This window comes from Mus musculus, chromosome 2 (assembly GCF_000001635.26).
Source record: "Mus musculus strain C57BL/6J chromosome 2, GRCm38.p6 C57BL/6J".
NCBI lineage: Eukaryota > Metazoa > Chordata > Mammalia > Rodentia > Muridae > Mus > Mus musculus.
In genome coordinates, this window is record NC_000068.7 from 154,611,816 (window position 1) to 154,637,306 (window position 25,491).

At 48.1% G+C, this 25,491-nt stretch overlaps 1 protein-coding gene and 1 long non-coding RNA gene across 8 annotated transcripts in view; one reads left to right on the plus strand and one right to left on the minus strand.

Moving 5' to 3' along the window:
* The window catches only part of Zfp341 (zinc finger protein 341), a 35,006-nt gene continuing 9,515 nt past the window's right edge, over positions 1 to 25,491 (plus strand). Inside the window, exons 1-9 of one of the 3 annotated variants that reach the window (XR_374456.4) lie at positions 1 to 1,587; positions 9,938 to 10,048; positions 13,040 to 13,236; positions 14,963 to 15,112; positions 16,073 to 16,318; positions 16,985 to 17,180; positions 18,594 to 18,684; positions 20,464 to 20,654; positions 22,272 to 22,462. Coding sequence is in view for 2 of the 3 variants with exons in the window: in NM_199304.1 (NP_955008.2) it covers positions 1,557 to 1,587; positions 9,938 to 10,048; positions 13,040 to 13,236; positions 14,963 to 15,112; positions 16,073 to 16,318; positions 16,985 to 17,180; positions 18,594 to 18,684; positions 20,464 to 20,654; positions 22,272 to 22,462 (1,404 nt within the window). In the remaining variant the exon portion in view is untranslated. Of the gene's footprint in view, positions 1,588 to 6,445; positions 6,557 to 9,937; positions 10,049 to 13,039; positions 13,237 to 14,962; positions 15,113 to 16,072; positions 16,319 to 16,984; positions 17,181 to 18,593; positions 18,685 to 20,463; positions 20,655 to 22,271; positions 22,463 to 25,491 lie in introns of those variants that run through there. The other 2 variants (NM_199304.1, XM_011239488.3) reach the window with 2 other exon arrangements.
* Positions 7,628 to 20,539, minus strand: Gm14198. 5 transcript variants are annotated; one of them, XR_375142.4, is made up of 4 exons: positions 20,451 to 20,539; positions 18,186 to 18,763; positions 10,155 to 10,312; positions 7,628 to 7,966 (listed from the first exon to the last, which is right to left on the minus strand). It is a non-coding gene; the product is annotated as a predicted gene 14198 (long non-coding RNA). The 5 variants fall into 5 exon arrangements; XR_866875.3 differs by lacking the exon at positions 7,628 to 7,966 and having other exon boundaries at positions 10,046 to 10,312; XR_866874.3 differs by lacking the exons at positions 7,628 to 7,966; positions 10,155 to 10,312 and adding an exon at positions 12,604 to 13,058.

Genomic DNA, 25,491 nt, shown 5'->3' on the forward strand with positions numbered 1-25,491 from the left:
CAGATAATTTTTATTCTGGTACAAGGAGAAGCTATGTTAGTCAGGGTAGTTGGTCAGGAAAGGCCTCTTTGAGGAGGTAGATGACCCAAGAAGCAGTGGTGTCAGCTGTTAGGAAGGGTAATGGAAGCTGGAGAGAATAGTAAGTACAAAAACTGAGGTCAAAATTAAAGGTCAAGGGTTGAGGTGGAGCTAAAGTAGATCACCAGCTTAGCATTCATTCACCAGGCTCTGTATGCAGCCCTGCCCTCTTCGAGCCCCACACACTCAGGGCAGCTGACACTATTAAGTGAGACTATTAAGTGAGCCAGCATTACAGAACTTTGTGCAACAGAGGACAGTTAAGTCAGAAACTCACAACTAGTTAAAGTGTCAGTAGAGTGTTTAGCCACAGTAGGACTTCTATCTCATCTTTTCCTCTTTCCAAGACTCAGGCATCATGGTGAATGTCGGGGTGGAAAGATATAAGAGCCAGAGTTTGGGGAGGCCTGGGGTGAAATCGTGTCTTGGAAATGGCAGGGCTACAGCACTTGCAAACTCAGACCAGCTGTAGCTTTCTCCACCTGCACAGGATCAAGCCAGTCATCATTCCAGAATGCATGGATGAGGACCTCACAAATCCCCAGAGGTCTGTCTTGGGAGAGAAAGTCCTCTAAGTGTATATGTAGTCCCTGATAAACCATGTTCCAGTGGATGACCCCACACTGACACACTGATCAATATAATGTACCAGCAGTTCAAATTGGACTTCATGGATTATAAACAAAACTTAGAGACGGCTCAGCTGGTAAAAGCACTTGCTGCTGGACTGAGTTCAGTGCCAGGGTCTCACATGATGGAGGGAAGAGAATCGATTCCGGAACGTTGTCCTCTGATCTTCACACATGTGTTTTGTTGTGTGTCTGTGTGTAGATATATGCCATGTGTGTCCATATACACAAAACAAAATTAATAATAAATGTAAAAACGACGACATGAAGTTGGGAGTGGATCCCCTCCCTATGAGTTTGAGCTAGGAATGGCTGAAATGGTAATAGGGTCGTCAAAGAAATGGGGTCTCAGAGAATCACAGTCGAGAGGTGTGTGAATGGGAATGGAGGTCCCTCCAAAGCTGGAAATTGGGGTTAAGAAGAGCACTGAGGGAATCTAACATAAACTGAGGAATTAAGACCAGAGATAGGAGTCCTTCGAGAAGGCTGCTTTCCAATCAGCGTGGCACAGTTGCAAGGTGTGGGGTGTCCATGTAACAGACAATCTCGGTGAGGTGGGTTGGTGTTGCAACCTTGAAGAAGACTGTGTGCAGCGATCATGGGGTGCGTGTTGAAGAACTGGGGTCGGTGTCCGCGTTGGGAGGCGATGTGCGAGCGCCGGACGTATGTCTGTGTAGAATTGGAACTACTAGGGGACTGGGTCTCCGGCCGGACAGCGGGGCAAGCTGTTTCCGGGGCAGGGGCTTCGGCGTCGGCTCCTGGGCGCCCCCTGGCGGCCCCGACCCCGCCGCGGTTCTCACAATGCTTGCGTAGCCCCGCTCCGACTCCCCGGGCGGCGGCAGCTCCAAGATGGCGCAGGCGATCTTCGAGGCCCTGGAGGGTGAGCGCGTCGGGCCGGGGCAGCGGCTGTTCCGCGTGGCGCCCCCTCCCGCCGCGCCCTCGCAGCGCCGGGCCCAGGGCGCGTGGAGGCCGCGGGGCGGAGGGCGGAGGGCGTCCGGGCCGGAACAGCCGCGGGGCGGGAGGGGGCGGGAACAGCCTGGGAGCGCCGGCTCTGCGGGGAGGGGGCCTCGGGACCGGAACAGCGCGGCAGTCGAGGCCGCCGGCGCGGGAGGGTGCACGCCCAGGAAACAGCCGGGGGCCTGGGCCTGGAGAGACGGCGGTGCGGGAGGGCTGGGCGGCTCAGCTGCCCAGTCGGGCGCCCGAACCACTCAGAACGTCCCGAGACCCACGGTGGCCTCCGGGCTGGGATGTAGTCCTACTAAGTCCAGAGCAGAGAAGGAGGCGCCGCCTGTGTGCACAGCGGAGTCTGGGAGAGACCACCGGCCCAAACCAGTAAACACAGGGCACCCACCGTGCTCCGATCTGAGCCCTGCACGCGTGTGCCTGCTTGGGCTACTCTGGTCTCCGATCGAATCGGATTCGATTCTGTGATCTGCAAGATCGCCGTGGTGCATGGGCCCCAGGCTCTGGAGAAAGGGAGCTCTGAGCGCCACCATGTGCACCTGCTGGAGTTTAACAACAAAGGATGGCTCTAGAGACAGGAGAGGAGTTGGACACAGTAGTAGCCTTGTGGGTGGAGGGTGGAGTGAACAGCCCGAGTGGAAATCTGTGGGCCGGGCCGGCAGAAGGAAACCAAGGCTTGTAGTTCACTAGCTTCTTGGAGGATGAGCTCTCACCTGAGTCTTACCTTTGAAAGAAATCCAGTGATTCTTACTAAGCCAGATTCACTTGTCCTCATCCTCCTTCATTACTACCCCACCTCACCCCGCCGTCAGAATTGTGGGAAAGAATAGTAAAAGAAGGCAATCTCAGGCAGGGTTTGCCGTGCATGCTCATAATCCCAGCGGTTGGAAGACAGGCAGGAAGATCGTTAGCCTCGGCCACATAAGGATTTTGAGGCCAGCTTTGGCACCATGAGACTTTCAAAAACCAATTAGGAATATATGTGTACATACATATACTCAATAACAACTTTTTTTAAAAGGCCATGACTTTGAAGGAGAGTGGAGAGGTTATATGGGAGGTTTGGAGGGAGAAAAGTGAAGGGCGGAATGTCCTAATCAAATTATAATCTCAAAAGTATTAAAAATATCATTGTACAGAAAATAAAAGGGGGGAAAAACCACAAAACAACGGGAACTCAAAAAAGAAGACTGCAAAGGTGACCCCAGCTGGTGTGTTCTGTGAAGAAAATAGCAGGGGTGGTGTGGATCTGGGTGGTCAGTCAGGGTCGTGGGTGTTCGTTCCCTTTTGGAGGACAGTGGGGTATTGCGTGTGGTCAGGTCGTGGGTGTTCATTCCCTTTGGAGGACAGTGGGGTATTGCATTGTTTAAACGTTTCGTACAAGCATATGCTTGTGTATTAGCTAAAGAAAAAATTAAATAGGATTCGAGAAGTGTAGTTTCACTGGCCTTGAAAGGTCCCCAGGACCAAAATAAATAAAATTTCTACGAGAAGAACAGCAGGTGTGTGGCGATCCAAATAAAAGGGCATCGGAAGGACCAGGTGGTGGAAGCCAGGGAGAACAAGATTTCCCATAATTCCCGGTGCAGTGTAGCGGAGCGGCTTGAGAAAAGCCCTCCTCAGATCTGATGAGGCTTCTGAACTTTATCTTGGGATCAGTGTGGTGCTAAAAAAAGGTTTTCATCAGGGGAGCCACATCATCTGATGTATGTTTTATAAAGTTCACCCCGGCTTCTGGGGAATGCGGGGGGGGGGGGGGTATGGTGAAGGGCAGCAGGGAGTGTAAGGAGCTCGGCCAAGCGGCTGGAGAGGGTGGATCCCAGATATATTTGGGAAGCAGAATAGGTTAGATTTGCCAAAAGTCTAGAAATGTCAGGAAGGAAGCAGTGGGGTGAGGGAAGATTCCGGGAGCGCACCAGGGGCCTTGATGGGAAGGAAGGAAGGAAGGGCAGTGTGCCCGGCTTGTACTGATGGACTTCACCAGAAGGGAAAGGAGCGGAGGGTGGAACGTTTAATTAAGGGCTTTATGTTTTCGACCTTTTTTTATATGTATGGTCTGTATGTGTGCATACTTAGGTCACAGCATGCATGTGGAGGTCAGAGAACAACTTGCAGGAGTCAGTAGGTCCTAGAAGCCAAACTCAACTTGCCAAGTGCCTTCACCCACTGTGTGAACCCATCTCACAGGCCCAATATTTTATCTTGAAAAAAAATTTTTTTTTGTTTTTCCTCCTGAAGTTCTAATAGACAGAGTGATTCCAAGAACCCGACTTCTCCCGGTGATAACAGCTTGTGTTCTTCATGCTATGGAGCCTCACTGCCCACAGTTCAGGAAGCCTGCGTCACTTCCAGCCACATCCTCCCTTCTCTCACCCTCCTTTCTCCTGACTTTATCTGTTCCTCACCTGTGAAATAGACTATTATCAAAGTGAGCCACAAGAGCCTTGACACACGTCATTTCCTCAAGACACCTCTACGCTGTATGTGCCCCCCCCCCCCACTCCCCAGTAGTATCATAGAGAAAGACAACTTCACTCAACAGGGCAAGGGAAGAACATTGAGGAAAATACTGAGTTAAGGACCTGAACTGCAAAGTGAAAGTGAATGGAGTTGGCCAAGAAAGATGGGTCCAACTTTCCATTTGCGATTTTTTTTGCCATGGACAGATATGTTGCAAGCATTCTCAATCTTGTTGCCTGTGTAATTTGAAAATATATTAAACGATAACAAAGTCATTAGGTTTTATAGAATACCGAGGAATGCACGATTGAGTGATGAGGTGAGGAATAATGCAATTCTGGTGCAGAAATTTCATAATATGGAGTCCACCTAAAGACCATCCAGTGGATGGAATAGTTGCATAATTCCAAGGATTTTAGACATCAGAATTTTGATAAATTCAAATCTAAAAAGATTTGAATGTCAATTCAGTGTAGCACGTTCAAGACTTAAAGTGAGGTGTTAGTCATTTTTAATGATTCATTGCCTCACTAAATTTAATCATTTTGCCTGGAGAAGAAATGGGGGAGGATGGAGGGGGAGAGTCCTAAGAGAGATAACTGGGTTGGGGGGAGGGGGGTATTGCCTTAGAGTTTCTATCCCTGCACAAAGCATCATGACCATGATGCAAGTTGGGGAGGAAAGGGTTTATTCAGCTTACATTTCCAAATTGCTGTTCATCACTAAAGGAGGTCAGGACTGGAACTCAAGCAGGTCAGGAAGCAGGAGCTGATACAGAGGCCATGGAGGGATATTTTTTACTAGCTTGCCTGCTTGCTCTCTTATAGGACCCAAGACTACCAGCCCAGGGATGGCACCACTGACAATGGGCTGGGTCTTCCACCCTTGATCACTAGTTGAGAAAATGCCTTACAGCTGGGTCTCATGGAGGCATTTCCTCAAGGGAAGCTCCTTTCTCTGTGATAACTCCAGCTGTGTCAAGTTGACACACACAAAAACAGCCAGTACAGGGGTACTGTGAGAGAAAGCCCACCCTGACACTAATAATTATACTCTGCTATACTTGCAGACAGGCGCCTAGCATAACTGTCAACAGAAAGGCTTTAGCAACTGATGGACACTGATGCAGAGACCCACAGCCAAACATTAAGTGGAGCGTGGGGAATCCTGTGGAAGAGGGGGAGGAAGGAGCCAGAGGGGTTGAGGACACCACAAGAAAGCCTACAGAATCAACTAACTCGCACATAAGGGCTTCTAGAGACTAAACTGCCAACCAGAGAGCATGATGGGCCAGGCCTTGGCCCTCTGCACATGCGTAACAGGTGTGCAGCTGGGTCTTCATGTGGGACAACTAAAGCAAGAGCAGAGGCTGTCTCTGACTCTTTGTGTCCCTTTCCCCTAACTGGGCTGGCTGCCTTGTCTTAGCCTCAGTGGAAGATGTGCCTAGTCCTACTGCAACTTGATGTGTCAAGGCAGGTTGATAGCCATGGATGTCCCTTTTCTAAGTAGAGGGGGAGGAGTGGAGGATGTGGCAGGGGAAGAGGAGGGGAGAGGAAGCTGCAATCGGGATATAAAGTAAATAATAAAAGTTATTAGGCTGGGCGTGGTGGCGCACACCTTTCATCCCAGCACTTGGGAGGCAGAGGCAGGCAGATTTCTGAGTTCGAGGCCAGCCTGGTCTACAAAGTGAGTTCCAGGACAGCCAGGGCTACACAGAGAAACCCTGTCTCAAAAAACCAAAAAAAAAAAAAAAAAAAAGTTATTAGATTGGGAAAACTGATTAAAATACATTGTATGGAAACTTTAAAGTAATATGAAAAAGAACAACTTTCAAACATTGTTACAACCATAAACAATGCCTGATAGTATTTCTAAACTGTCCCTTTGTAGAGCTGAATATCTGGGGGGGGGGGGGTTGTTTGTTTGTTTTTGTTGTTGTTGTTTTGTTTTTGGTTTTTCGAGACAGGGTTTCTCTGTGTAGCCCTGGCTGTCCTGGAACTCACTTTTGTAGACCAGGCTGGCCTCGAACTCAGAAATCCGCCTGCCTCTGCCTCCCAAGTGCTGGGATTAAAGGGGTGCGCCACCACTCCTGGCTCTGTTTTTTTTTTTTTTTTTTTTTAAATGTATGAGTTTCAGATAGAAAGATGAAATTGACTTAGGACAAATAATTGTTTCTTTTCCAAGTATTTGCTCTTTTTATTGCTGAGAATTTGACAGAGTGGACGCTCCAGTTGTTTAACCTTTCACTCACTGAGGGATCTCTAAACTGTTCTGTTTTTTTTTTTTTTTTTAATTTTCTCCTCTTCTCCTTGTCTTTTTATTTGAAACAGCGCCTTATGCATCCCAGGCTAGCATCAAACTCACTAAGTATGGAAGAATAACCTTCTGATCCTCCTGCCTCCACTTTCTGAGCTCTGAGATGAAAGGTACGCACTTCTCTATCTGGTGTGCATGGCGCTGGGACCACACCCAGGGCTTTATTTGTGCTCGCAGGCTCACTGACAACTGAGTCATATCCCAGCTTTACCAAACTATTTCTAGTTCACAACACTCACACAGTAGCTGATGGATTTTTTAACTCCAGTTCCAGGAGATCCTGAACCCTCTACTGGCTTCTCAAAGTACTAGGCACACACCCAGTACACATATATCCGTGCAAGCAAAATACTCATATACGTGAAATAAAAAGAAATAAATCTTTAAAAAAAAGAATTCTATGAGTTCAAGATCTATTTGCACCAGACTTGCATCAAGACACAAGAACATGGGTTTATGTAAGTGACCATAAGAATGTAATGTTAGGAGCCGGACGTGGTGGCGCGCGCCTATAATCCCAGCACTCCGGAGGCAGAGGCAGGCTGATTTCTGAGTTCCAGGCCAGCCTGGTCTACAAAGTGAGTTCCAGGACAGCCAGAGCTATACAGAGAAACCCTGTCTCCAAAAACAAACAAACAAACAAACAAACAATGTAATGTTAGAACTTTTAGCTGGTGGGGCTAGGGAAAAAAGATCAGTAGTTAAGAGTGCTTATTGGTTTTGCAAAGGACCTGTGTTTGATTCTCGGCACCTGTATCAGGCAGCAGCTGCCTGTTGTTAGGTCACAAAGCAGGCCCAAAAATGGCAGTGCTGCTGACTGTGTCCTAAGATGATAGCTCATGCCCAACGGAGGCTGGATTTGGGGTATATAGAGGGATTCTTATTGGGTAAACAGAAATCTGAATTCAGTATTCCTTATGCTTTTGTTTGGCAGGAAAGCCACTGCTTACCCTATCTGCCTCTGATGGTCAACTGATGGGGAACAAAGTCCATCAAGTTCCCACTTAACCCAAACAGCCTGCATGAGCTCAAAGACGCCCACCCTGCTGAGTATCATAAAATCCGCTTGCTTTCCGGTCAGGCTGTGGCTCTCCACTCTCTGATGCAGCAGTTTGTCCCCCAATAAGCTGGCTTTCTACCTATGCAATGGTCTAGTTTTATGGTTTTGGGACACTTGCTTCTACCTGTAAGTCCAGCTTCTAGGAGGAGCTGATACCCCTCTGATCTCCCCAAGTACACACACACACACACACACACACAACACACACACACACACACACACACACACACACACACACTAAAAGTTTAAAGCATAACCAGGGCTTCGCAGCAGCTCTCCTCAAAATCCAGACAGAAAGAACTCAAAACAGCTACCTTTTAGGGCAGGCAGGAGGAGAGTGTAAAGAAGACCCTCTAGCAAAGTGAAGAGATTCAAGCACACCTGGAGTCAAGGAGGGGGGATCTTGGTGTGTCCGGCACTGTCGGATGGTCTCTGGTAGAAGATGAGAGCTTAAGTTTTGCTAGAGGAGACAGGAACATTGGGAGATAAGCAAGAAGATGGTGTCACAGGCAGATGACTTGAAGACTCCACAGCAAATGCTTGTTGAATGGACAGAGATGAGAACAGAGAATGCAAGGAGACTTGGGAGTCATGTGGGGTGTGGGTGAGGTGGATCAGGTAATGGGCTTTCCAAAGGGCTCTGTGGCTTAGTGTCTAGCGATGCTCTGAGACATTACAAAATGGCTGGTTTATAAAAGGTATAAAGGAAGGTGGGCTGGGGGGGGGGGTGAGTTGGCTCCTCACAATCCCAAAAGAATTCTCACTTTTATTTTGCAGGGTTGAGGTAGTCATTGGCCTGTTGTACATGCCTAGACCTCTGTACATGCTAAGCATGTCCTCTGTACATGCCTAGACCTCTGTACATGCTAAGCATGTGATCTCTCAGTGGGGTATGCTCTCAGCTCCTCTTTCCTGTTCCAATCCCTAGAGCCTATCCTCACAATCAGGGGTGGAGTGTAGACTTCCATGTCTTTGTTCTAGGAAGAGGATGTTGTAAAGAAGGGCACTGTGACGGGGCGGTGTGGTGGTCCACGCCTTTAATCCCAGCACTCAGAGGCAGAGGCAGACTGATTTCTGTGAGTTCGAGGCCAGCCTGGTCTATAGATTGAGTTCCAGGACAGCCAAAAGCTTTACAAAGAGAAACCCTGTCCCAAAAAACAAACAAACAAAAAGGCAGTATGTAAGAGGCAGCTCCTTAGACATCTTGGGGCCTAGCAAGAGGGCTCAGCAGGTAAAGGCCCGTGCCACCTTTAGGATCTAAATTGGATCTCTGGAACCCACATAAAGGTGAAAAGAAAACTAACTTGATAGAGTTGTTTCTGATCTCCACATGTGTGGTTGTGCACATGAATCTTGGTTTAAGGATGCAGCTCAGGTGCTAGAATCCCTACCAGGCATGCACAGAGCCCTGGCTTCACTCACCAGCACCACACAAAACCACATAAAACTGGTTGTGGAGATGCACATCTGTAATCCCAGCACTTGGAGGCTGAGGCAGGAGGATCACCGTGAACTCAAGACCAACTTAATCCTTCATAATGAGTTCAAGGCCAGCTTGGGCTATTAGTGTGAGGCCCTATATCCAAAAATAAAAGCAGGCAGGTGATCTTTCACGAAACTTTTGTTTTTCTGTTTGTTTGTTTTTCTTTTTTGAGACAGGGTTTCTCTGTGTAGCCCAGGCTGTCTTGGAATTCACTCTGTAGACCAGGCTAGCCTTGAACTCACAGAGATCAGCCCCTGCCCCCTGCCCCCTGCCCCTGCCCCCTGCCCCTGCCTCTGCCCCTGCTGGGATTAAAGACATGACACCACTGGCTGGCAAGAAACTTTCATTTTAAAAACAATTTTTTTTTGGAGACAAGATCTCTCTATTTGGTCCAGTGCTTCTCAACCTGTGGGTCATGACTCCTTTAGGGGTCAAATGGCCTTTCAAAGAGTTGCCTGAGACCTTCAGAAAACATTGATATTTATATTATAATTCATAGCAGTAGCAAAAATATAATTATGAAGTAACAACAAAAATACTTTTTTATGGTTGGAGGTCACCACAACATGAAGAACTGTATTAAAGGACCATAGCTTTAGGAAGGTTGAGAACCACTGATTTAGCCCTAAAGGTCCTGGTACTCTGTAGACCAGACTAGCCTCAAACTCACAGAGATCCACCTGCCTCTGCCTCCTGAGTGCTGAGATTAAAGGCATGCACTATTGTACTCAGTTTTCAGAACTTCTTATACAACACTTTCCTAGCTGTGAGAGGCTTAGGAATGTAATCTACTATGAGACAATGTTTCCAGACTCATGTCCTTCCTAGAATCTCTTGCAGTGTAATGGAGAGAATTTATCTTGGATTGTTTTGTTTGCTCTGGCTTGGGAGGGTGAAGTTGGGTGAAAGTTGGGCCCCCTTTCTCACAGGCTGCATTTCCTGTTTCAGGAATGGACAATCAAACGGTTCTGGCCGTCCAGTCCTTACTGGATGGCCAAGGAGCAGTCCCTGACCCCACAGGACAAAGTGTAAATGCGCCACCTGCCATCCAGCCACTGGGTGAGTATCTGCCCTGTCCATCAGCAGAGGACAGGTGGCTCCGCATGCAGACTGTGTGAGGTTCACAGGGCATGGAAGGGGACTGCCTGTGTGGCCTCAGACTGACCTCTGGTGTCTGAATTCTCTTCCTTCCTCCTGCCTGAACCTTCTGGCTCATGCCTTCCTCTGTCTACTGCTTAGCCAATGTGGGTGGTGGGCATCATCATTTGCGAATATCCAGGAGCCCTGATGCTTTGCCTTGGAAGTCATGGCTCAGCTTCCCTTCTGTGAAGAGAGAACATAGATTATTCCAGTTTATGAGTTAAGCTTCTGGCACCTAGAGAGAGCAAAGGACTTCTCTGGGAGTCCCGTATGAGTCTTTATTAATTTATTTGTAACTTTTTTCTCTAATATTTTGAGACCATGTCCACAAAGCCTAGGCTGACCTCAAAATTGCTATTTAAAGATGATGTGGCCTTAGACTCCTGGCCCTCTTACTTCTGCCTCCTGAGTGCCTTTGTGGGTGTGCTCTACCATACAGTCACAAACATTTCTGAGTATGTGGGAATCACTCTAGGCACACAGAAATAACACCTGGGTTCAAATTATAATAAAAATATGTTTTTTGGAGACAGGGTCTGGCCTTGGTATGTAGATGAGGCTGGCCTTGAACTCACAGGGATCTGCCTGCCTGTCTCCATAATGTTTAGGTTCTTGTTCCTGTAGTTTCTAGCTTGTCCTAGGTTGGCAGCTGAGCCTCAGTGTCAGCATTGGCAGAACAGGGGTAATTGTCCTACCTCATAAGAAATTGAGAGTACTCAGAACTTGGCTTTAGCTATTATATATAAGAAATGGAAGTTTCTGAGGTCAGCAAGAGGGCTCAGTGAGTAAAGGCGCCAGCTGCCAGGTCTGACGTTCGATCCCTGGAATTCACGTGGTAGACTGAGAGAGCCCACTCCTGCATGCTGTCCTCTCTCTAACCTCCATATGCGATCTGTAGCACAATTATACTCTCACCCACTGATATAAATGTTGAAGAGGAGGAGGAGGAAGAGGAGGAGGAGGAGGAGGAAGCAGTCACCACCTTTAATCCAGAGACAAGAAGGATCTCAGTGAAGTCAAGTTTGAGGCCAGTCCAGTCTACACAGCAAGTTCCGGGCCAGCCAGAGCTGGATGCTGAGGCTGTATCTCAAAAAACAAAACAAAACAAAACAAAACAAACAAAACCTAATCTAAAAGAAGAAAGGACTGGAAGTTTCTGCTGGTTTCCTCACAGGCGAAGCTACCTTTTCTCTTCCCTGAAGCCCTGACTGACCATCTGTAGATATGTCCTGACTGTGTTCATGCAGCTATCCAGATTTGCTTCCCCAGCTCCTGCTATGATCTCCATCTTCTGGCCCACGTGAAGGGGAAGAAAAAAAGAAGTGGAGGGCATACCTATTCCCTTCGTATTTTGTTTGTATTGGATTTTGAGGTTAGGGCTTCATATGTAGCCCAGGCTGGTCTAGAACTCCAGACTTTCCTGCCTTTAGCCTCCTGGGAGATGCGATTGTCAGTGTATGACACTACATCCAGCTGTACTTTTTCTTTTAGGAGAAATTTGCATAAATATTACACTTCTGCCCTTATCCCATTGGTCAGAAAATAGTCCTGTGATATTCCCAAAGCAAATTGGGAAATATTTTCAAGAAAGGTTTCTCTGTATAGCCCTGGCTGCCCTGGAACTCACTTTGTCAACCAGGCTGGCCTCGAACTCAGAAATCCACCTGCCTCTGCCTCCCCAGTGCTGGGATTAAAGGTGTGCGCCACCACGCCCGGTGGGAAATATATACTTTAAGTAGGAAGTCATGCCAGGTGGTGGTGACACATGTCTTTAGTCCCAGCACTCAGGAGGCAGAGGCAGGCAGATCTCTGAATTCAAAGTCAGAATGTCCTGGAACAGAGTAAGTTCCAGGACATCTAGAGATACACAGAGAACTACTGTCTCCACAAACAAACAAACAAACAAAAAAGTAGGAAGTCATATTTCCCACTGTTCTAGTCGGTAAGAAGAATACAGTGAAAATTTATGCCAGCTTTGGGGTTATATCTCAATGTGTTTGGGTTTTATAACCAATACCAGACATAAAAATTGAGTAATGAATTGGACATTTGAGCTATAATGTGCTTTAAGACACAGTATGTTTCTGCAGCTAGCTATCTCTACCCTTTGAGTGTTTTTTTCCTTTATCCAGCACATACCCTTTGAGGACCTTTTAGGTACCCAGGACATATCACAGCTGTGCTGATCAATAAAACATGCTTCTTTTCCTTCAAGAACATGCCAGCTGGTGGTAGTGAGAAACTTGTTATTTGTGAAGCCAGCCCAGAATAAGGAATTGTGACCCTGGCTGTAAGCAGATTTCCTGGGGGTGTGGGACATGACTTGGCAGTTTTTGCAGAGAATCTGAGTTCCATTCTCAGCACACATTTAAGATGACTCACAACTGCCTGTAATTCTAGCTCCAGAAGAACTAGTGCCCTCTCCTGGCCTCTGTGGGTGCTGCACTTGTATGCACATACACACATGCACATAATTAAAAAAATACAAATCAATTTTTATAAAGAAGAATCTTTAAAGCTGATGAGCCTTGCAGAGTGAGTTGATCTGAGATCCACTCAGGCAGGGGAATAGTGGATGCAGAGGCATGAGGAAGTGGCATTGGAGACTCAATTCAGTCAGGATAGAGTCTATTGGTCAACTTGGAAGTGAAGTCACTGTACTGTTTCCATATTTTGAATTATTTGATATCTGGCAGCATCTGGCTGGCTCTTCCTGAAGGTACCTATTGGGCTCTGAACATTCCTAGGAAGCCCATGGTTGATGCTTGACATCTGCATAGCAAGTCACACAATGGTTTCAGACTTGCTGCTTTTTGAGGCCAGATATGATTTCCAGGTCTCCACTGTGAGTCCCCCAACTCATTCTTGCTTTTTTCCTTACTCCACTTCATGTGTGGCCTCTTCAACCAGATGACGAGGATGTCTTTCTCTGCGGGAAGTGTAAAAAGCAGTTCAACTCACTGCCAGCCTTCATGACCCACAAGCGTGAACAGTGCCAGGCAAACGCCCCTGCCCTGGCCACAGTCTCGCTGGCTACCAACAGCATCTATACACCGTCAGCAGCACCCGCTGCCGTCCAGCAGGCCCCACCTCCTGCCAACCGCCAGGTAGTCATTCCTTCCTTGGCCTGGTTATTCCTTCAGCAGGTCTTTTTCCATACACATACTGTACTGAGTCTTGGAGGAATGATGCTGAGTAGGACAGATGAAGAATCTACTGTTGTGGGGTACGGTGAGTGGATAGGACACAGATGCATGAAAATGGACATGTTTTGTGGGCATAGTGGTGTACATCTGTAATTCCAACACTTAGGATTCTGGAGCAGGAGAATCAAGAGTTCAAGGCCGAGCTAGGATGCGTCTTGCCAGGTGGCAGCAATGTATATCCCTAAGTCCACCCACTTTTCTAGATCATTCAGATCAGCATAAGTATATTTCCCCTAACACCTGTTCCCTACCCCACCCGCAACACTCTCTGAAGCTTAGTTCCCCACTGTATGGCTGCTCACTTGCTGCTGTCTGGTCTCTGTGCTGACGTGAGTGGTGTGTATTGTGTGTGTTGTTTTGCCTTCCCTTCATTTTCTTCCTTTAGCCAGTGGCTGAAAGTTACAGTGTGCCTGCCCTGTATAAAATAAGTTATACTTTCTGCAGTCTCTTGGTTGGTGGAGGATTTTCCCGTATGGTATTATAGATGATATTTGGGAAGAACCCTGAAGAAGTGACATTTAACAGGTGAAAGAACAGGCTCACACATATAAAAAGTGTCCCAGTGCCGGCAGGTGCCATGGCTCTGAGTTAGAAGTGGAGCTACACGGATGGCAGCGTGGCTGGGGCTGAGCCAGTGAGGGGAGGATCAGATCCTGTGCGTGGTGGGCGTTTACTTAGATGGAGGAGCCCCTGGAGAGACTTGTGACTGCTCTGTGGACATTGTGTTTCCCTAGGACAGAAGCCAGGAGTGTTAGTGCTGGACCAAAAGTTTGCCCCTTTCCCAGAGATGTGACATGACCCCTCCTTGTAGATAGTAACTAATTGGAGGCTCCTAGACATACAATGGTTGCCAAGTGTCGAGTGACAGGGAGCAACAGAGGCAGGAAGACTCCAGAACCTGGGCCTTTCTCTTAATGTCTGCTGTTCGTGGATTTTTGTTTTGCTTTGTTTTGTTTTGTGTTTTGGTTTCCTCATTTGTTTGTGTTTTAGGTTTACTCAGTATATCTTATATGTGAGTGCTTTGCCTGCATGTGTGTGAATGTATGCTTGATCCCCTTGGAAAACAGAAGACATCAGGTCCCTGGGGTTGGAGTTACAGATGGTTAGGAACTACCATGTGGGTGCTGAGAATTGAACCTGGGTCCTCTGCAAGAGCAGCCAGTGCTCTTAACTGCTGAGCCATCTCTCCAGCCCCTTGCTCTGGTTTTTGAGACAGTCTTTCTATGCAGCACAGGCTGGGCTAAAACTTACTGTGTAATAAGTCTGCCTCAAACTCCCAGATATCCTCTGGCCTCCCAGGTACTAGGATTTTAGACGTAAAACCATATGTGTGGCTTGAACTTAGGGTTTTTTTGTTTGGTTATTTGGTTTTTGGTTTTTGTGTTTTTCCTTTCTTGTTTTTGTTGAGGCAAAGTTTCTCTGTATAGCGTTGGCTGTCCTGGAACTCACTCTGTAGACCAGGCTGGCCTCGAACTCAGAAACTCGATTGCCTGTGCCTCTGAGCGTTGGGATTAAAGGTGTGTGTCACTACCACCACCACCTGTGGGACTTAGGCCTTTTATATCACCCCCCCCCAATCCCCTGCTTCCTTATAGAGCCTCAGACATGCTCCCTCCTTCTTCCTCAGATCTCCACGTACATCACAGTGCCCCCCTCCCCACTGATCCAGACCCTGGTGCAAGGGAACATCTTGGTGAGCGATGATGTGCTTATGTCTGCCATGTCTGCCTTCACATCCCTGGACCAGCCAATGCCTCCAGGGCCCCCACCTGTGCAGGTAAGGAGGGAGGCGGGGCTTTCTCATGGGGTTCCTTTTTTTTTTTTTTTTTTCTTGCAATGCTGGAGAGTGACCCCAAGGCCTTGTACATCTCTCAAGGGTTTAATTCCAAGCCTGAAAACTTAACTCCTGTGAAATCAGAATATTGCAGAAGGAAATGGCCTTAGCACCAGCTCCCCAACATGAAAGGGACTATCTGTCTTCTCTGGCCAGCTCTGCAGAGCAATGGAGACTTGGCAACCATCCTCCAGCTATTTTAAGTTCGGTTTTTATTCTTGCTCCATTAAAAAAAATAGAAAATATAGTGGATTCCTAGATTTTTCTAGGGCATGTGGTGGTCAGGCTCTCAGAAGGGAGAGAGAGCTGGTCCCCTAAGCCTTGTTTCTGGTATATTCCAGTAAGCAGATGCTCTGTGGTCCATGTCCTGGGAAATGTCCCAGAGTCACCAATCAAGAGCCAGTCCTGTTTTATGAACCTTTGTTTTGTTTTGTTATTTTGTTGTTGTTGTTGTTGTTTGCAATGCCCTTGTTAGGCCTTCTCTGTTGACATGTGTATACCCAAGGCAGGCTAGCCTAACCAACCATAGACAAGAGGGATCGCAGCTCCCAGCCGATGTCCCTTGAAGTCATCCCAGGTCTTCGTTTCCTTCCCTGTCTCAGCGCTATCCTCTAAGCTGCCCAGTGGGTTGCTGTCTTCTCCACATGCTGACTAAAGCCATCAAGCTGGTCAGCGGGACACCTCAATGCTAGCCGGGCATGGTGGCGCATGCCTTTATCCCAGCACTGGGGGGAGGCAGAGGCAGGCGGATTTCTGAGTTCGAGGCCAGCCTGGTCTATAAAGTGAGTTCCAGGACAGCCAGGGCTATACAGAGAAACCCTGTCTTGAAAAACCAAAACAAAAACAAAAACAAAAAAAACCTGTAGGACACTTCAATGCTGCCATTTTCTCTTCTGATTGCAGAACAGCTTGAACATGCATCCTGTGCCCAATTACCTCACCCAGCCTCCACCCCCTCCTCCACCCCCTCCGCCTCTCCCCCCACCCCCCCAGCCTCCTCCTCCCCCACCCCAGACTCTGGGCCCTTCTGGGCGCTCCAACCCTGTTGGGAACAGTGTGGTGGAGGTGTACAATGCTGCTGCTCCCATGGCTGGGAACGGAACGGTGGAGATCCAGGCGCTGGGGATGCAGCCGTACCCGCCCCTGGAGGTGAGCAGAGGCGGTGGTGTGGTGGGTGCGTTCAGGGAAGCTGGGCACGGTCATCATGGGGAAGAGAAACAGACCCAACCCTCCTCTCATGAGTGCCTGTGTTGGGGAGAGGAGGGCTGTAATCATGCAGTCTACAGGTGGAACGCGCAAACCGTGTGAGGCCACTTAGGGCCGAGTAGCAAAATCTGGGTTTAAACCCAGACAGCCCAGCTCCAAAGCTACTTCATGAAGTCCCTCCCCTCCCCTCCCCTCCCCTTTTCTTCCTTTTATTGAGTGGATGGAGGCATGTGTGTGGTAGTCAGAGGACAACTTGTAAGAATCCATTCTCTCCTACCCTGTGGGTTGGTGTCCTCTCCACATGCTGACTAAAGCCATCAAGCTGGTCAGCGGGACACCTCAATGCTAGCCGGGCATGGTGGCGCATGCCTTTATCCCAGCAAATCATGAGCAAAGGCCTTTACCTATTGAGCCGTCTTATTGGCCCACTTCATGAAGTTCTGAGGGGTCTTGGGAGTACTTGGCCTGAGCCAGCCAGGGGCGAGCTTTAGTGGTGATGGAAGGGCAGTGGTTGAAAGCAGCTAGGGCCACAGTGAGGGTCCATGGCTGGTGAAGCTCTCTCTCCTGTCCCTTCAAAGGCTCTACCTTGTCACAGTGCTGTCTTTCTAGGTACCAAGCCAGTGTGTGGAGGCTCCAGTGTACCCCACTCCCCCAGTGTACAGCCCTGGCAAGCAGGAATTCAAACCCAAAGGACCCAGTTCCACTGCCCCCATGACCAATGCAACTGGGAGCACGGTGGCCACCTTTGACTCCCCACCAACGTTGAAGACCAGACGTGCTAAAGGTGCCAGTGGACTCCCAGAAGGTTAGCCACCCACCCAACCCGGGCATCTTTCCTCGGCATTGGCCTCCCCACAGGTTGCTTGGTTCTGGTCTTTGCTGTAAAAATGGTTAGGGTTGAATTTGGTGGCGTGTACTGGGAAGGCTGAAGTAGCACTGACTTCAGACTGGTGAGGATTTTCTTTCCTTGGGCCAGAAGCAGGAAATCTGGGAAGTCTGTGGCACTGTCACCAAGCACCCATGTGACTTTTATCGTTCTGTTTCTGTCCCTGGAGCATGGCTTCTAAGGACATGGTTTATCAGGGTGCCTTGTCACCTAGGTTGCCAAAATGCCAGTCATCAGTTTCATATTCCAGATAGGAAGAAAGAGGAGGAAGAGAAGGGTAAAGGGGTATCTCCCGGCTCCCAGAAGGTCTAGATGGCACCTTCTGCATATGTAGTCATGTGGCCATGCATAGGTGTGAAGAAACCTGGGAAATATTTGACTTAGCCAGGAACCCTGACTATCCTTTGACGTAGGGGATATTTGAAGATGGAAGGAGGGGCTGGAACTGGCTATCAGTCACACATGTGTGATCTTCCCCCTCCCAGAGATGCTAAGTGTGGCATCAGAACCGTGGAGGCAGAATTAGGGAAGGGATGTGTGGGGGAAGAAACTGGGAATTTCTTTTTTCTTTTTTCTTTCTTTTTTTTTTTTTTTTTTTTTTGGTTTTTTGAGACAGGGTTTCTCTGTATACCCCTGGCTGTCCTGGAACTCACTTTGTAGACCAGGCTGGCCTTGAACTCAGAAATCTGCCTGCCTCTGCCTCCCGAGTGCTGGGATTAAAGGCATGAGCCACCACGCCCGGCTGAACTGGGAATTTCTTAAGGGCTTCCCTTTCCACCTCTTCCTTATCCCTTCTTTCCACAAATGTGCACTAACGTCTGTGCATTACCCTCTAGGGGTTAGATCCCTGTCCAAGGTCTCCTCTGATGTCGGTCACTCACAGTTTGATGGAGAGATGGGCAGGCTAGGAAAGGACACACCTACCTTTCTGGAGGGAAGGAAGAAGTCATGTTGGTACCTGGGAGCAAGCTTCCCAGGCAGGGGGATGAACAGGTACAAAGTCCTGAGGGAAGACCATGTGTGCGGGCATCACGAGGAGCAAGGAGTCCATCGCAAGATGGAGGGAATGCTGAAGTTGGCAGAGGCTGAGGAAGTGGAGTTCTGAAGGCCGTGACAGAGAGGGTGGATTTCATTGTGAGGCAGAGGAAGCCTTTGAGAGAGCTTTGTCTGTTCCCTTCAGAGCAAGCCTTGGACTTTCCCTCTTACAGTGCCTACACATAGATAGAGATGTTTCCAACGTGTGTGCCTGTCTGACCCTAGGGGAGAAGCGGTTCCCAGCTTCCCTCCACTGGGACCTCAGCCTGACCATCCTTCTCCTCCATTGCCTTCCAGCTGCAGGGAAGCCAAAAGCTCAGAAACTCAAGTGCTCCTACTGTGACAAGTCCTTCACCAAGAACTTTGATCTTCAGCAGCATATCCGAAGGTAGCCCTGAGGGCCGGTGTCTCCAGCACAGGGCCGGGAAGTGAGGTGCCCTTCTCAGGCCCTCTGCCCATCCGCATGCCTGCAATACAGAGGAAGAGGGTTTCCTACATTCTTCTCAGATCCAGGGGCCTGAGCATACTCGCTGAGACAGGAAGATTGGCAGGCCTGTGTGGGCAGGCACTCTTGAACAGAGAGCATCTTTACACACACACACACACACACACACACACACACACACACACACGTTTCCAAACATTGCCAAATGTTGCTGAGAGTAAACTAGATCTCATTGAGAACATTCAGCGATGCTGGGAATGTACAAATTGGCACTGTTAGCCTTGCATGGCTGTTAGAACCTGGTTAGTGCAGCTGAGAATCAGAACTTTTAAATTTCACCCTAATGAAGCTAAGTGTGACAGGTCCCAAACAGCTGGCATCTACCTTATTGCATGGTGCCTCTTCGGTTCTAGATGACATCATTGTTATAGTCACTGCATTTTTGATTACTGCATTTTCAATACACAGGTACTCATAAGAAGTGGTTTTTCATATTCAGCAGCAAACAATGGGGCGGCTTCGTTTTTAAAATTATCTTGAAAGTTGGATGTGGGGGTGCACACCTTTAATCCCAGCTCTCAGGAGACATGGGCAGCTAGAGCTCTGTGAGTTTGAGACCAGTATGGTCTACCCAGTGAGCTTCAGGCCTGCTGGGATTATATGGTGAGACTCTGTCTCAAAAGAAAAAAAAAAAATTACCTTAAGTTTTGCAGTGGTATGTTGAGAGGATTTAGTGGCCCAGCTCTTACCCAGTGTATACAAGTCCCTGGGTTCAGTCCCCAGCACCACAAAACAACAGGAAATTGATTTTGCTAGATGTGGTAATGCACTCCTGTAATCCTGGTACTTGGAATAGAAAAGAAGATCAGAAATTCAAGGCTATCCTTGATTGTATTCAAGGTCAACCTTAGCTATATAGCAAGTTCTAGGCCGACCTGGGCTACATGAGACCTAGAAAAAAATTTTTTTTTTTATATTTTCTTGGGGACTGGAGAGGTGGCTCTGAGGTTATGAGTACTGGCTGCTCTTTCAGGGGACCCAGATTCAATTTCCAGCACCATCTGTAACTCCAATTCCAGAAAGCCCAGTGTTCTCTTCTGACCTCTGTTTGTGGCAAGCACACATGTGGCACACAGACATGTATGCACTCAAAACAGCCATACACAAAAAAATAAAAATAAATCTTAAAGAAAAAAAATTTTTTTCCCAAAGCTGGAGGTTATGACTTACTGTAGGAGTTCTGGGGTCCTGTCCCCATAAGGACAAAACAGGCAAACATTCTACCCCAAAAGAACAAATGCCAATTAATTAATAACTAATAACAAATATAGCAGCCACTGGGTTGAGACAGTACTTGGGCCAAGGAGATGGTAAAGGAGTTTGCTGCCAAGGCCAACAACCTGGGTTCAGTTTCACATATATGCTGTGGCACATTCATGCTTTTACACACACAGACACACACACACACACACACACACACACACACACACACACACAAACATTTGTTTCCAGTCAGGAAATCTGTCATCTCAGATGTGAGGTAGCCAAGGAGAGGTTCAAGAACCCAAGACTGGTCTATCTGCCACACTGGGAGAACAGGTCTTCATGGTGTCAGAATGACGGCCAGAGGCATCTCTGGGCCCCCCTGGGGACTGTGAGCTCTTGGGCAGAGGCCATGTCCTTGTTTGTACACAAGAATGCTGACTAACCTTGTTCGTATAGCCACACAGGGGAGAAGCCCTTCCAGTGCATTGCGTGTGGCCGTGCCTTTGCCCAGAAGTCTAACGTCAAGAAGCACATGCAGACTCATAAGGTGTGGCCTCCAGGGCGAAGTGGCGGCACAGTCTCCCGAAACTCTGTGACCGTACAAGTCATGGCTTTGAACCCCAACAGGCAGGAAGAAGAAGACACGGGTGAGTGGACTGGGAGAGCCGCTCTCTCCCCTCATCCCCTCTGAAGCTTTAGAGAGCTGTCTGATTGTTGTGGGAACCAAATCCAGGGTCTCTTGTATTCTAGAGGAGAGCTCTATCTCGGCGATACATGCTCGGTCCCAGCAAACCCAGCCTCATAGCTGATCGTTGGGTGGCCTCTGTGACTTCTCTGGGCTTCAGCCTACTTTATCTATGAAATGGGAGCCAGAGAACTGGGTGTGGTAGACGGGTATCATCCCAGCCTTGGTGGAGCTAAGATGGGAGGAGCAGGAGTTGGTGGTCCATCTCTGCCGCATAGTGATTATGAGTCCAGTCTATATGGCAGCCTATCTAAAAAAGGGAACACAAGATGAAAGGAAGGACGCCAAATATATAATATATTTGCCCTTACTCGAATACTGTGTTCAGGGCAGGTGTAGACATCACTCACTAATTAGTTACTATCTCTTTCTTTCTGGCTGAGTCTGAATCCCACATTAGAATCTATATTCTTCCTTCCTTCCTTCCTTCCTTTCTTCCTTCCTTCCTTCCTTCCTCCCTCCCTCCCTCCCTCCCTCCCTCCCTCCCTCCCTCCCTCCCTCCCTTCCTTCCTTCCTTCCTTCCTCTCACTGTGCCCTCCCCTCCCCTGGGTCTCATGTAGCTTGGGCTGGCTTAGAACTTGCTGTATATCTGAGATTGACCTTGGACACCTGATCTTCCTGCCTCCACCTCCTGAGTGCCATGGTTACAGACCTGCGCTACTTCACCCAGTTCTATGTAGTGCCAGACGCTGAGCCCAGGGCATCGTTTGTTCTATAGGCTCTTAATGACAGGGAGTGTGGGATGGCTTAGTTAGCAAAAAAATGATGGGGCAAAGATAAGTGTCCTTGTTAGAAAGGCCCAGGGGGCAGTCTGAGTATGCGTAGGAGTCTTCAGTGTTTAATGACCATGGAGAGGGCAGTATCGAAGCAAGGGTAGGAAGAGGAACAGAGGTCACTAGCTGTCTCTCAGTCAGAATGTATTTCAAGGGTTGTGCATGTAGCTCAGGATAAAGTGTTTGCCTCCACCCAGGATGCCCTGGGTTCAGGCCCCAACAGTGCATAAACAGAGCAGGGTGGGTGGAAGTTAGGAGATAGTGGAGGAGGATTAGAAGTTCAAGGTTGTGAGCCTAGCCTTTAATGGCTGAGCCATCAGCCTATCACTGCAAAGAGAGGCCCATTGGACTTGCAAACTTTATATGCCCCAGTACAGGGGAATGCCAGGGCCAAAAAGTGGGAGTGGGTGGGTAGGGGAGTGGAGGGGAGGCTATGGGGGACTTTTGGGATAGCATTGGAAATGTAAATGAGGAAAATACCTAATTAAAAATATTTTTAAAAATTAATGGGAAAATATTAAAAAAAAAAAAAAAAGAAGTTCAAGGTTGGGGCTGGAGAGATGGCTCTGCAGTTAAGAGCCTCATGTCTCGCTGTACCGGAGCAAATGTGCTGAGTTCGAGTGCAGCCTTGAACACAGCGTGTGGCAGCAAGTCTGCAGTAGGTGTCCCAGGAGCCTTTCCGTGTGGGGTGGCGCTTGTTCTACCTCACTCAACACCCTTCCCTGTGACTGTTTCTCTCTGCCTAGGGTTGGGTCAGTCACTGTCCAGTACCACACAGCCCCAGGCCTTGCCCACGGCAGGTGAGGATGAAGGTGACAAGCCAGAGGCCAAGCAGGTGGTCCTGATCGACAGCTCTTACCTGTGTCAGTTCTGCCCCAGCAAGTTCAGCACCTACTTCCAGCTCAAGTCCCACATGATTCAGCACAAGAAGGAGCAGGTGGGTGGGGATGCAGTGGGGTGACATGGCCCCCCATTTATGAGCTTGGTGACACTGGGGTCACACCCCTGCTGCCTGGAGAAATGATATATAGTTAGGTTAGATCATAGAGACCTTTGAGTTGTTAGCTGGCTTAAATGGTTAGGGACTTTGTTATCTGACATAACAGGAGACTGAGCCAGGGCAATCGGTCAGCTCAGCATCAAGGGTGGCTGTTATCATAAGGTGTGGCCTGGTCCTACATTTTGGCTTACCTGGTGTTTACAGTCATTTTTTTTTTAAGAGACAGGTTATGGCTGTGTAGCCCAGGCTGACCAGAGCTGGCTATGTAGATCAGGCCAGCCTCAAATTTGCAAAGATCTGCCTGCTTCTGCCTAATGGGTGCTGGGATTAAAGAGCATCACCATGCCCCGCACTCTTGTTTCCGACCTTTGTTTATTTAATGTGTGCGCATGTGCACACGCTCACACAAGTGCTGAGGTGCATACGCAGGTCAGAGGACAGCTAGTAGGAGCTGGTTCTCTCCCTTCACCATGGTGATCCAGAAAGTGAGGTCACGATCGTCAGGTTCAGGGGCTTTACCTGCTGAGCCACCTCGCTGCCCCTGTCAGGGTTACTCTCCATAGAAAATCCAATCATAGTGTTTCTCATGAACAGTGGAAACCTTTCCTAGAATTCTCTGTATCTCTTATGGATCAGAGACTGTTTTGTTTTGTTTTGTTTTGTTTTTTAAAGACAGGGGCTCTTAAAACAAAGCAGCGGCTCAGAGGCCAAGTGCACTGAGTTTAGTCCCCAGCACCCACATCAGGTGGCTCTAGCTCTGAGGGATGGCACCCTCTTCTAGGCTCTGAGGGCACTTGTACTGGCATGTGCATGCACATGTGTGCTGAGACTGACCTAGAACTGATCTTCCAAGCACTGAGATTATAAGTGTGTGTGCCCGTCTATGAGGTGTTGGAGGGCTTTGTGCATGGTAGATAAGCCTGCTACCGACTGAGGCAAATGAGTGGTGTCCCTGGCTCCAGAGCCCTTGCTCTTTTTTTTTTTCTTTTAAGATTTATTTATTTATTATATATATAAATGAGTACACTGTAGCTATACAGTCTTCTACTACTATACACATATTAATAGTGATAAGAGCAAGGGCTCGGGCTGGCGAGATAGCTCAGTGGGTAAGAGTACTGTACAGCTACAGATTGTGAGCCTTCATGTGATTGTTGCGTATTGAATTTAGGACCTCTGCTCACTCTGGTCAACCCCACTCGCCTAGTCCCTGCTCGATCTGGCCCACATAAGTACACTGTAGCTGTCTTCAGACACACCAGAAGAGGGCATCTGATCTCATTACGGGTGGTTGTGAGCCACCATGTGGTTGCTGGGATTTGAACTCAGGACCTTCGGAAGAGCAGTCAGTGCTCTTACCCACTGAGCCATCCCGCCATCCCTAGCCCTTGCTCTTATCATTATTAATATGCGTATAGTAGTAGAAGACTGGCTAATGGCTAGGGCTTTGTTTCTCTCCTATCAAAATAGGCCTGAAAGGAGCAGTCCTGGGCTTGGGTAGCAGGCTAGGTGTATCACCGAGGGCCGGCTTCTGACTCTCTGCTCTAGAGTCTCTGGCTTGTGGCATTCACACTCCAAGCTGCAGAATACTTGCTATGTCTCCATCTGTCACACTTATATGCCAGTCAAGATAAATGCAGAGAAAGAGAAGGGATTCCTGCCAGCAGGCTTTTGCCATTTTGTTTTGGGAGGGATGGTGTCCCCAGAGACCATCACCTGGATATCATTGCCAAGGAAGGAGCCATATGGCTGACACTAGATGCAAGGCTGTCAAGAGGGTGAAGGCTTTTTATCCAGTCTGTTGCTACCTGGGGCAAATTGGAGTGGATGTAATTAAGAATAAAGAGAGCTTGACAGTGTGTGGGCACCTAAGGAACAAGATGAGCACTAGAGTTTTCAAAATATTAAAAGCATATTTGTTATAGACTTGACATCAGACATGTCAGAATGTCACATGGCTCATGAAAGGAGAGGTGGAAATGATAGTACAGCTCACTACATTTGTCTCTACATTTGACTGTCCCACATCAGACTGCTAAGCTAGATACATTTTTTTTTTTTCGAGACAGGGTTTCTCTGTATTTCTCTGGCTGTCCTGGAACTCACACTATAGGCCATTCTGTAGCTGGCCTCGAGCTCAGAATACTGCCTGCCTCTGCCTCCCAAGTTCTGGATCTATCTTTTTTTTTTAAAGATTTATTTATTATATGTAAGCACACTGTAGCTGTCTTCAGACACCCCAAAAGAGGGCATCAGATCTTATTACGGATGGTTGTGAGCCACCATGTGGTTGTTGGGATTTGAACTCAGGACCTTCGGAAGAGCAGTCAGTGCTCTTAACTGCTGAGCCATCCCTCCAGCCCCTGATGCAAATTCTATTCATGTCTCATCCATAGTCTTTGGAGTTAGCTCTTCTGTTTGCCAAGAAAAAAAAAAGTCTCTTCCCTTAGGACTAGGGACATGTACAAGACCCTGAGTTACATCACACATGTACTCTCAAAAATCATTTACATCAGATTATGGAACATTGAACTTGAGAGTCTGGGTCCAAAGTCAATAATAAATAGTAAGACTAGCCATGTCCCCAAGGAGCGAGAGGACTCTAGGGAAGTTTGTTGGGTAGCGGTCCTAAAGGTGGTCCCCAGACTATTATTCTCCGTGATGATACTAAGAGTAATGTGTTTGGGCCATCCACACCTGTCAAGTCAGAGATCCTGGTGGTGGTGCCTCTCAAATATTTCTTTTCTTTTTCTTTTTTTGATATGAGCCTGATGTAGCTCAGACTAGTTGCAAACTCACTGTGTAGCTAAAGATGATCTTTTTGTTGTTTTAACTTTTAAAGACTTACTCTATTTTTGTATGTGAATGCTTTGCTTGTGTGTATGTATGCATACTGTACCATGTGTATACCCCGTGCTTTGGAGGTCAGAAAAAGGCAATGGATCCCCTGCAATCAGAGTTAGGGG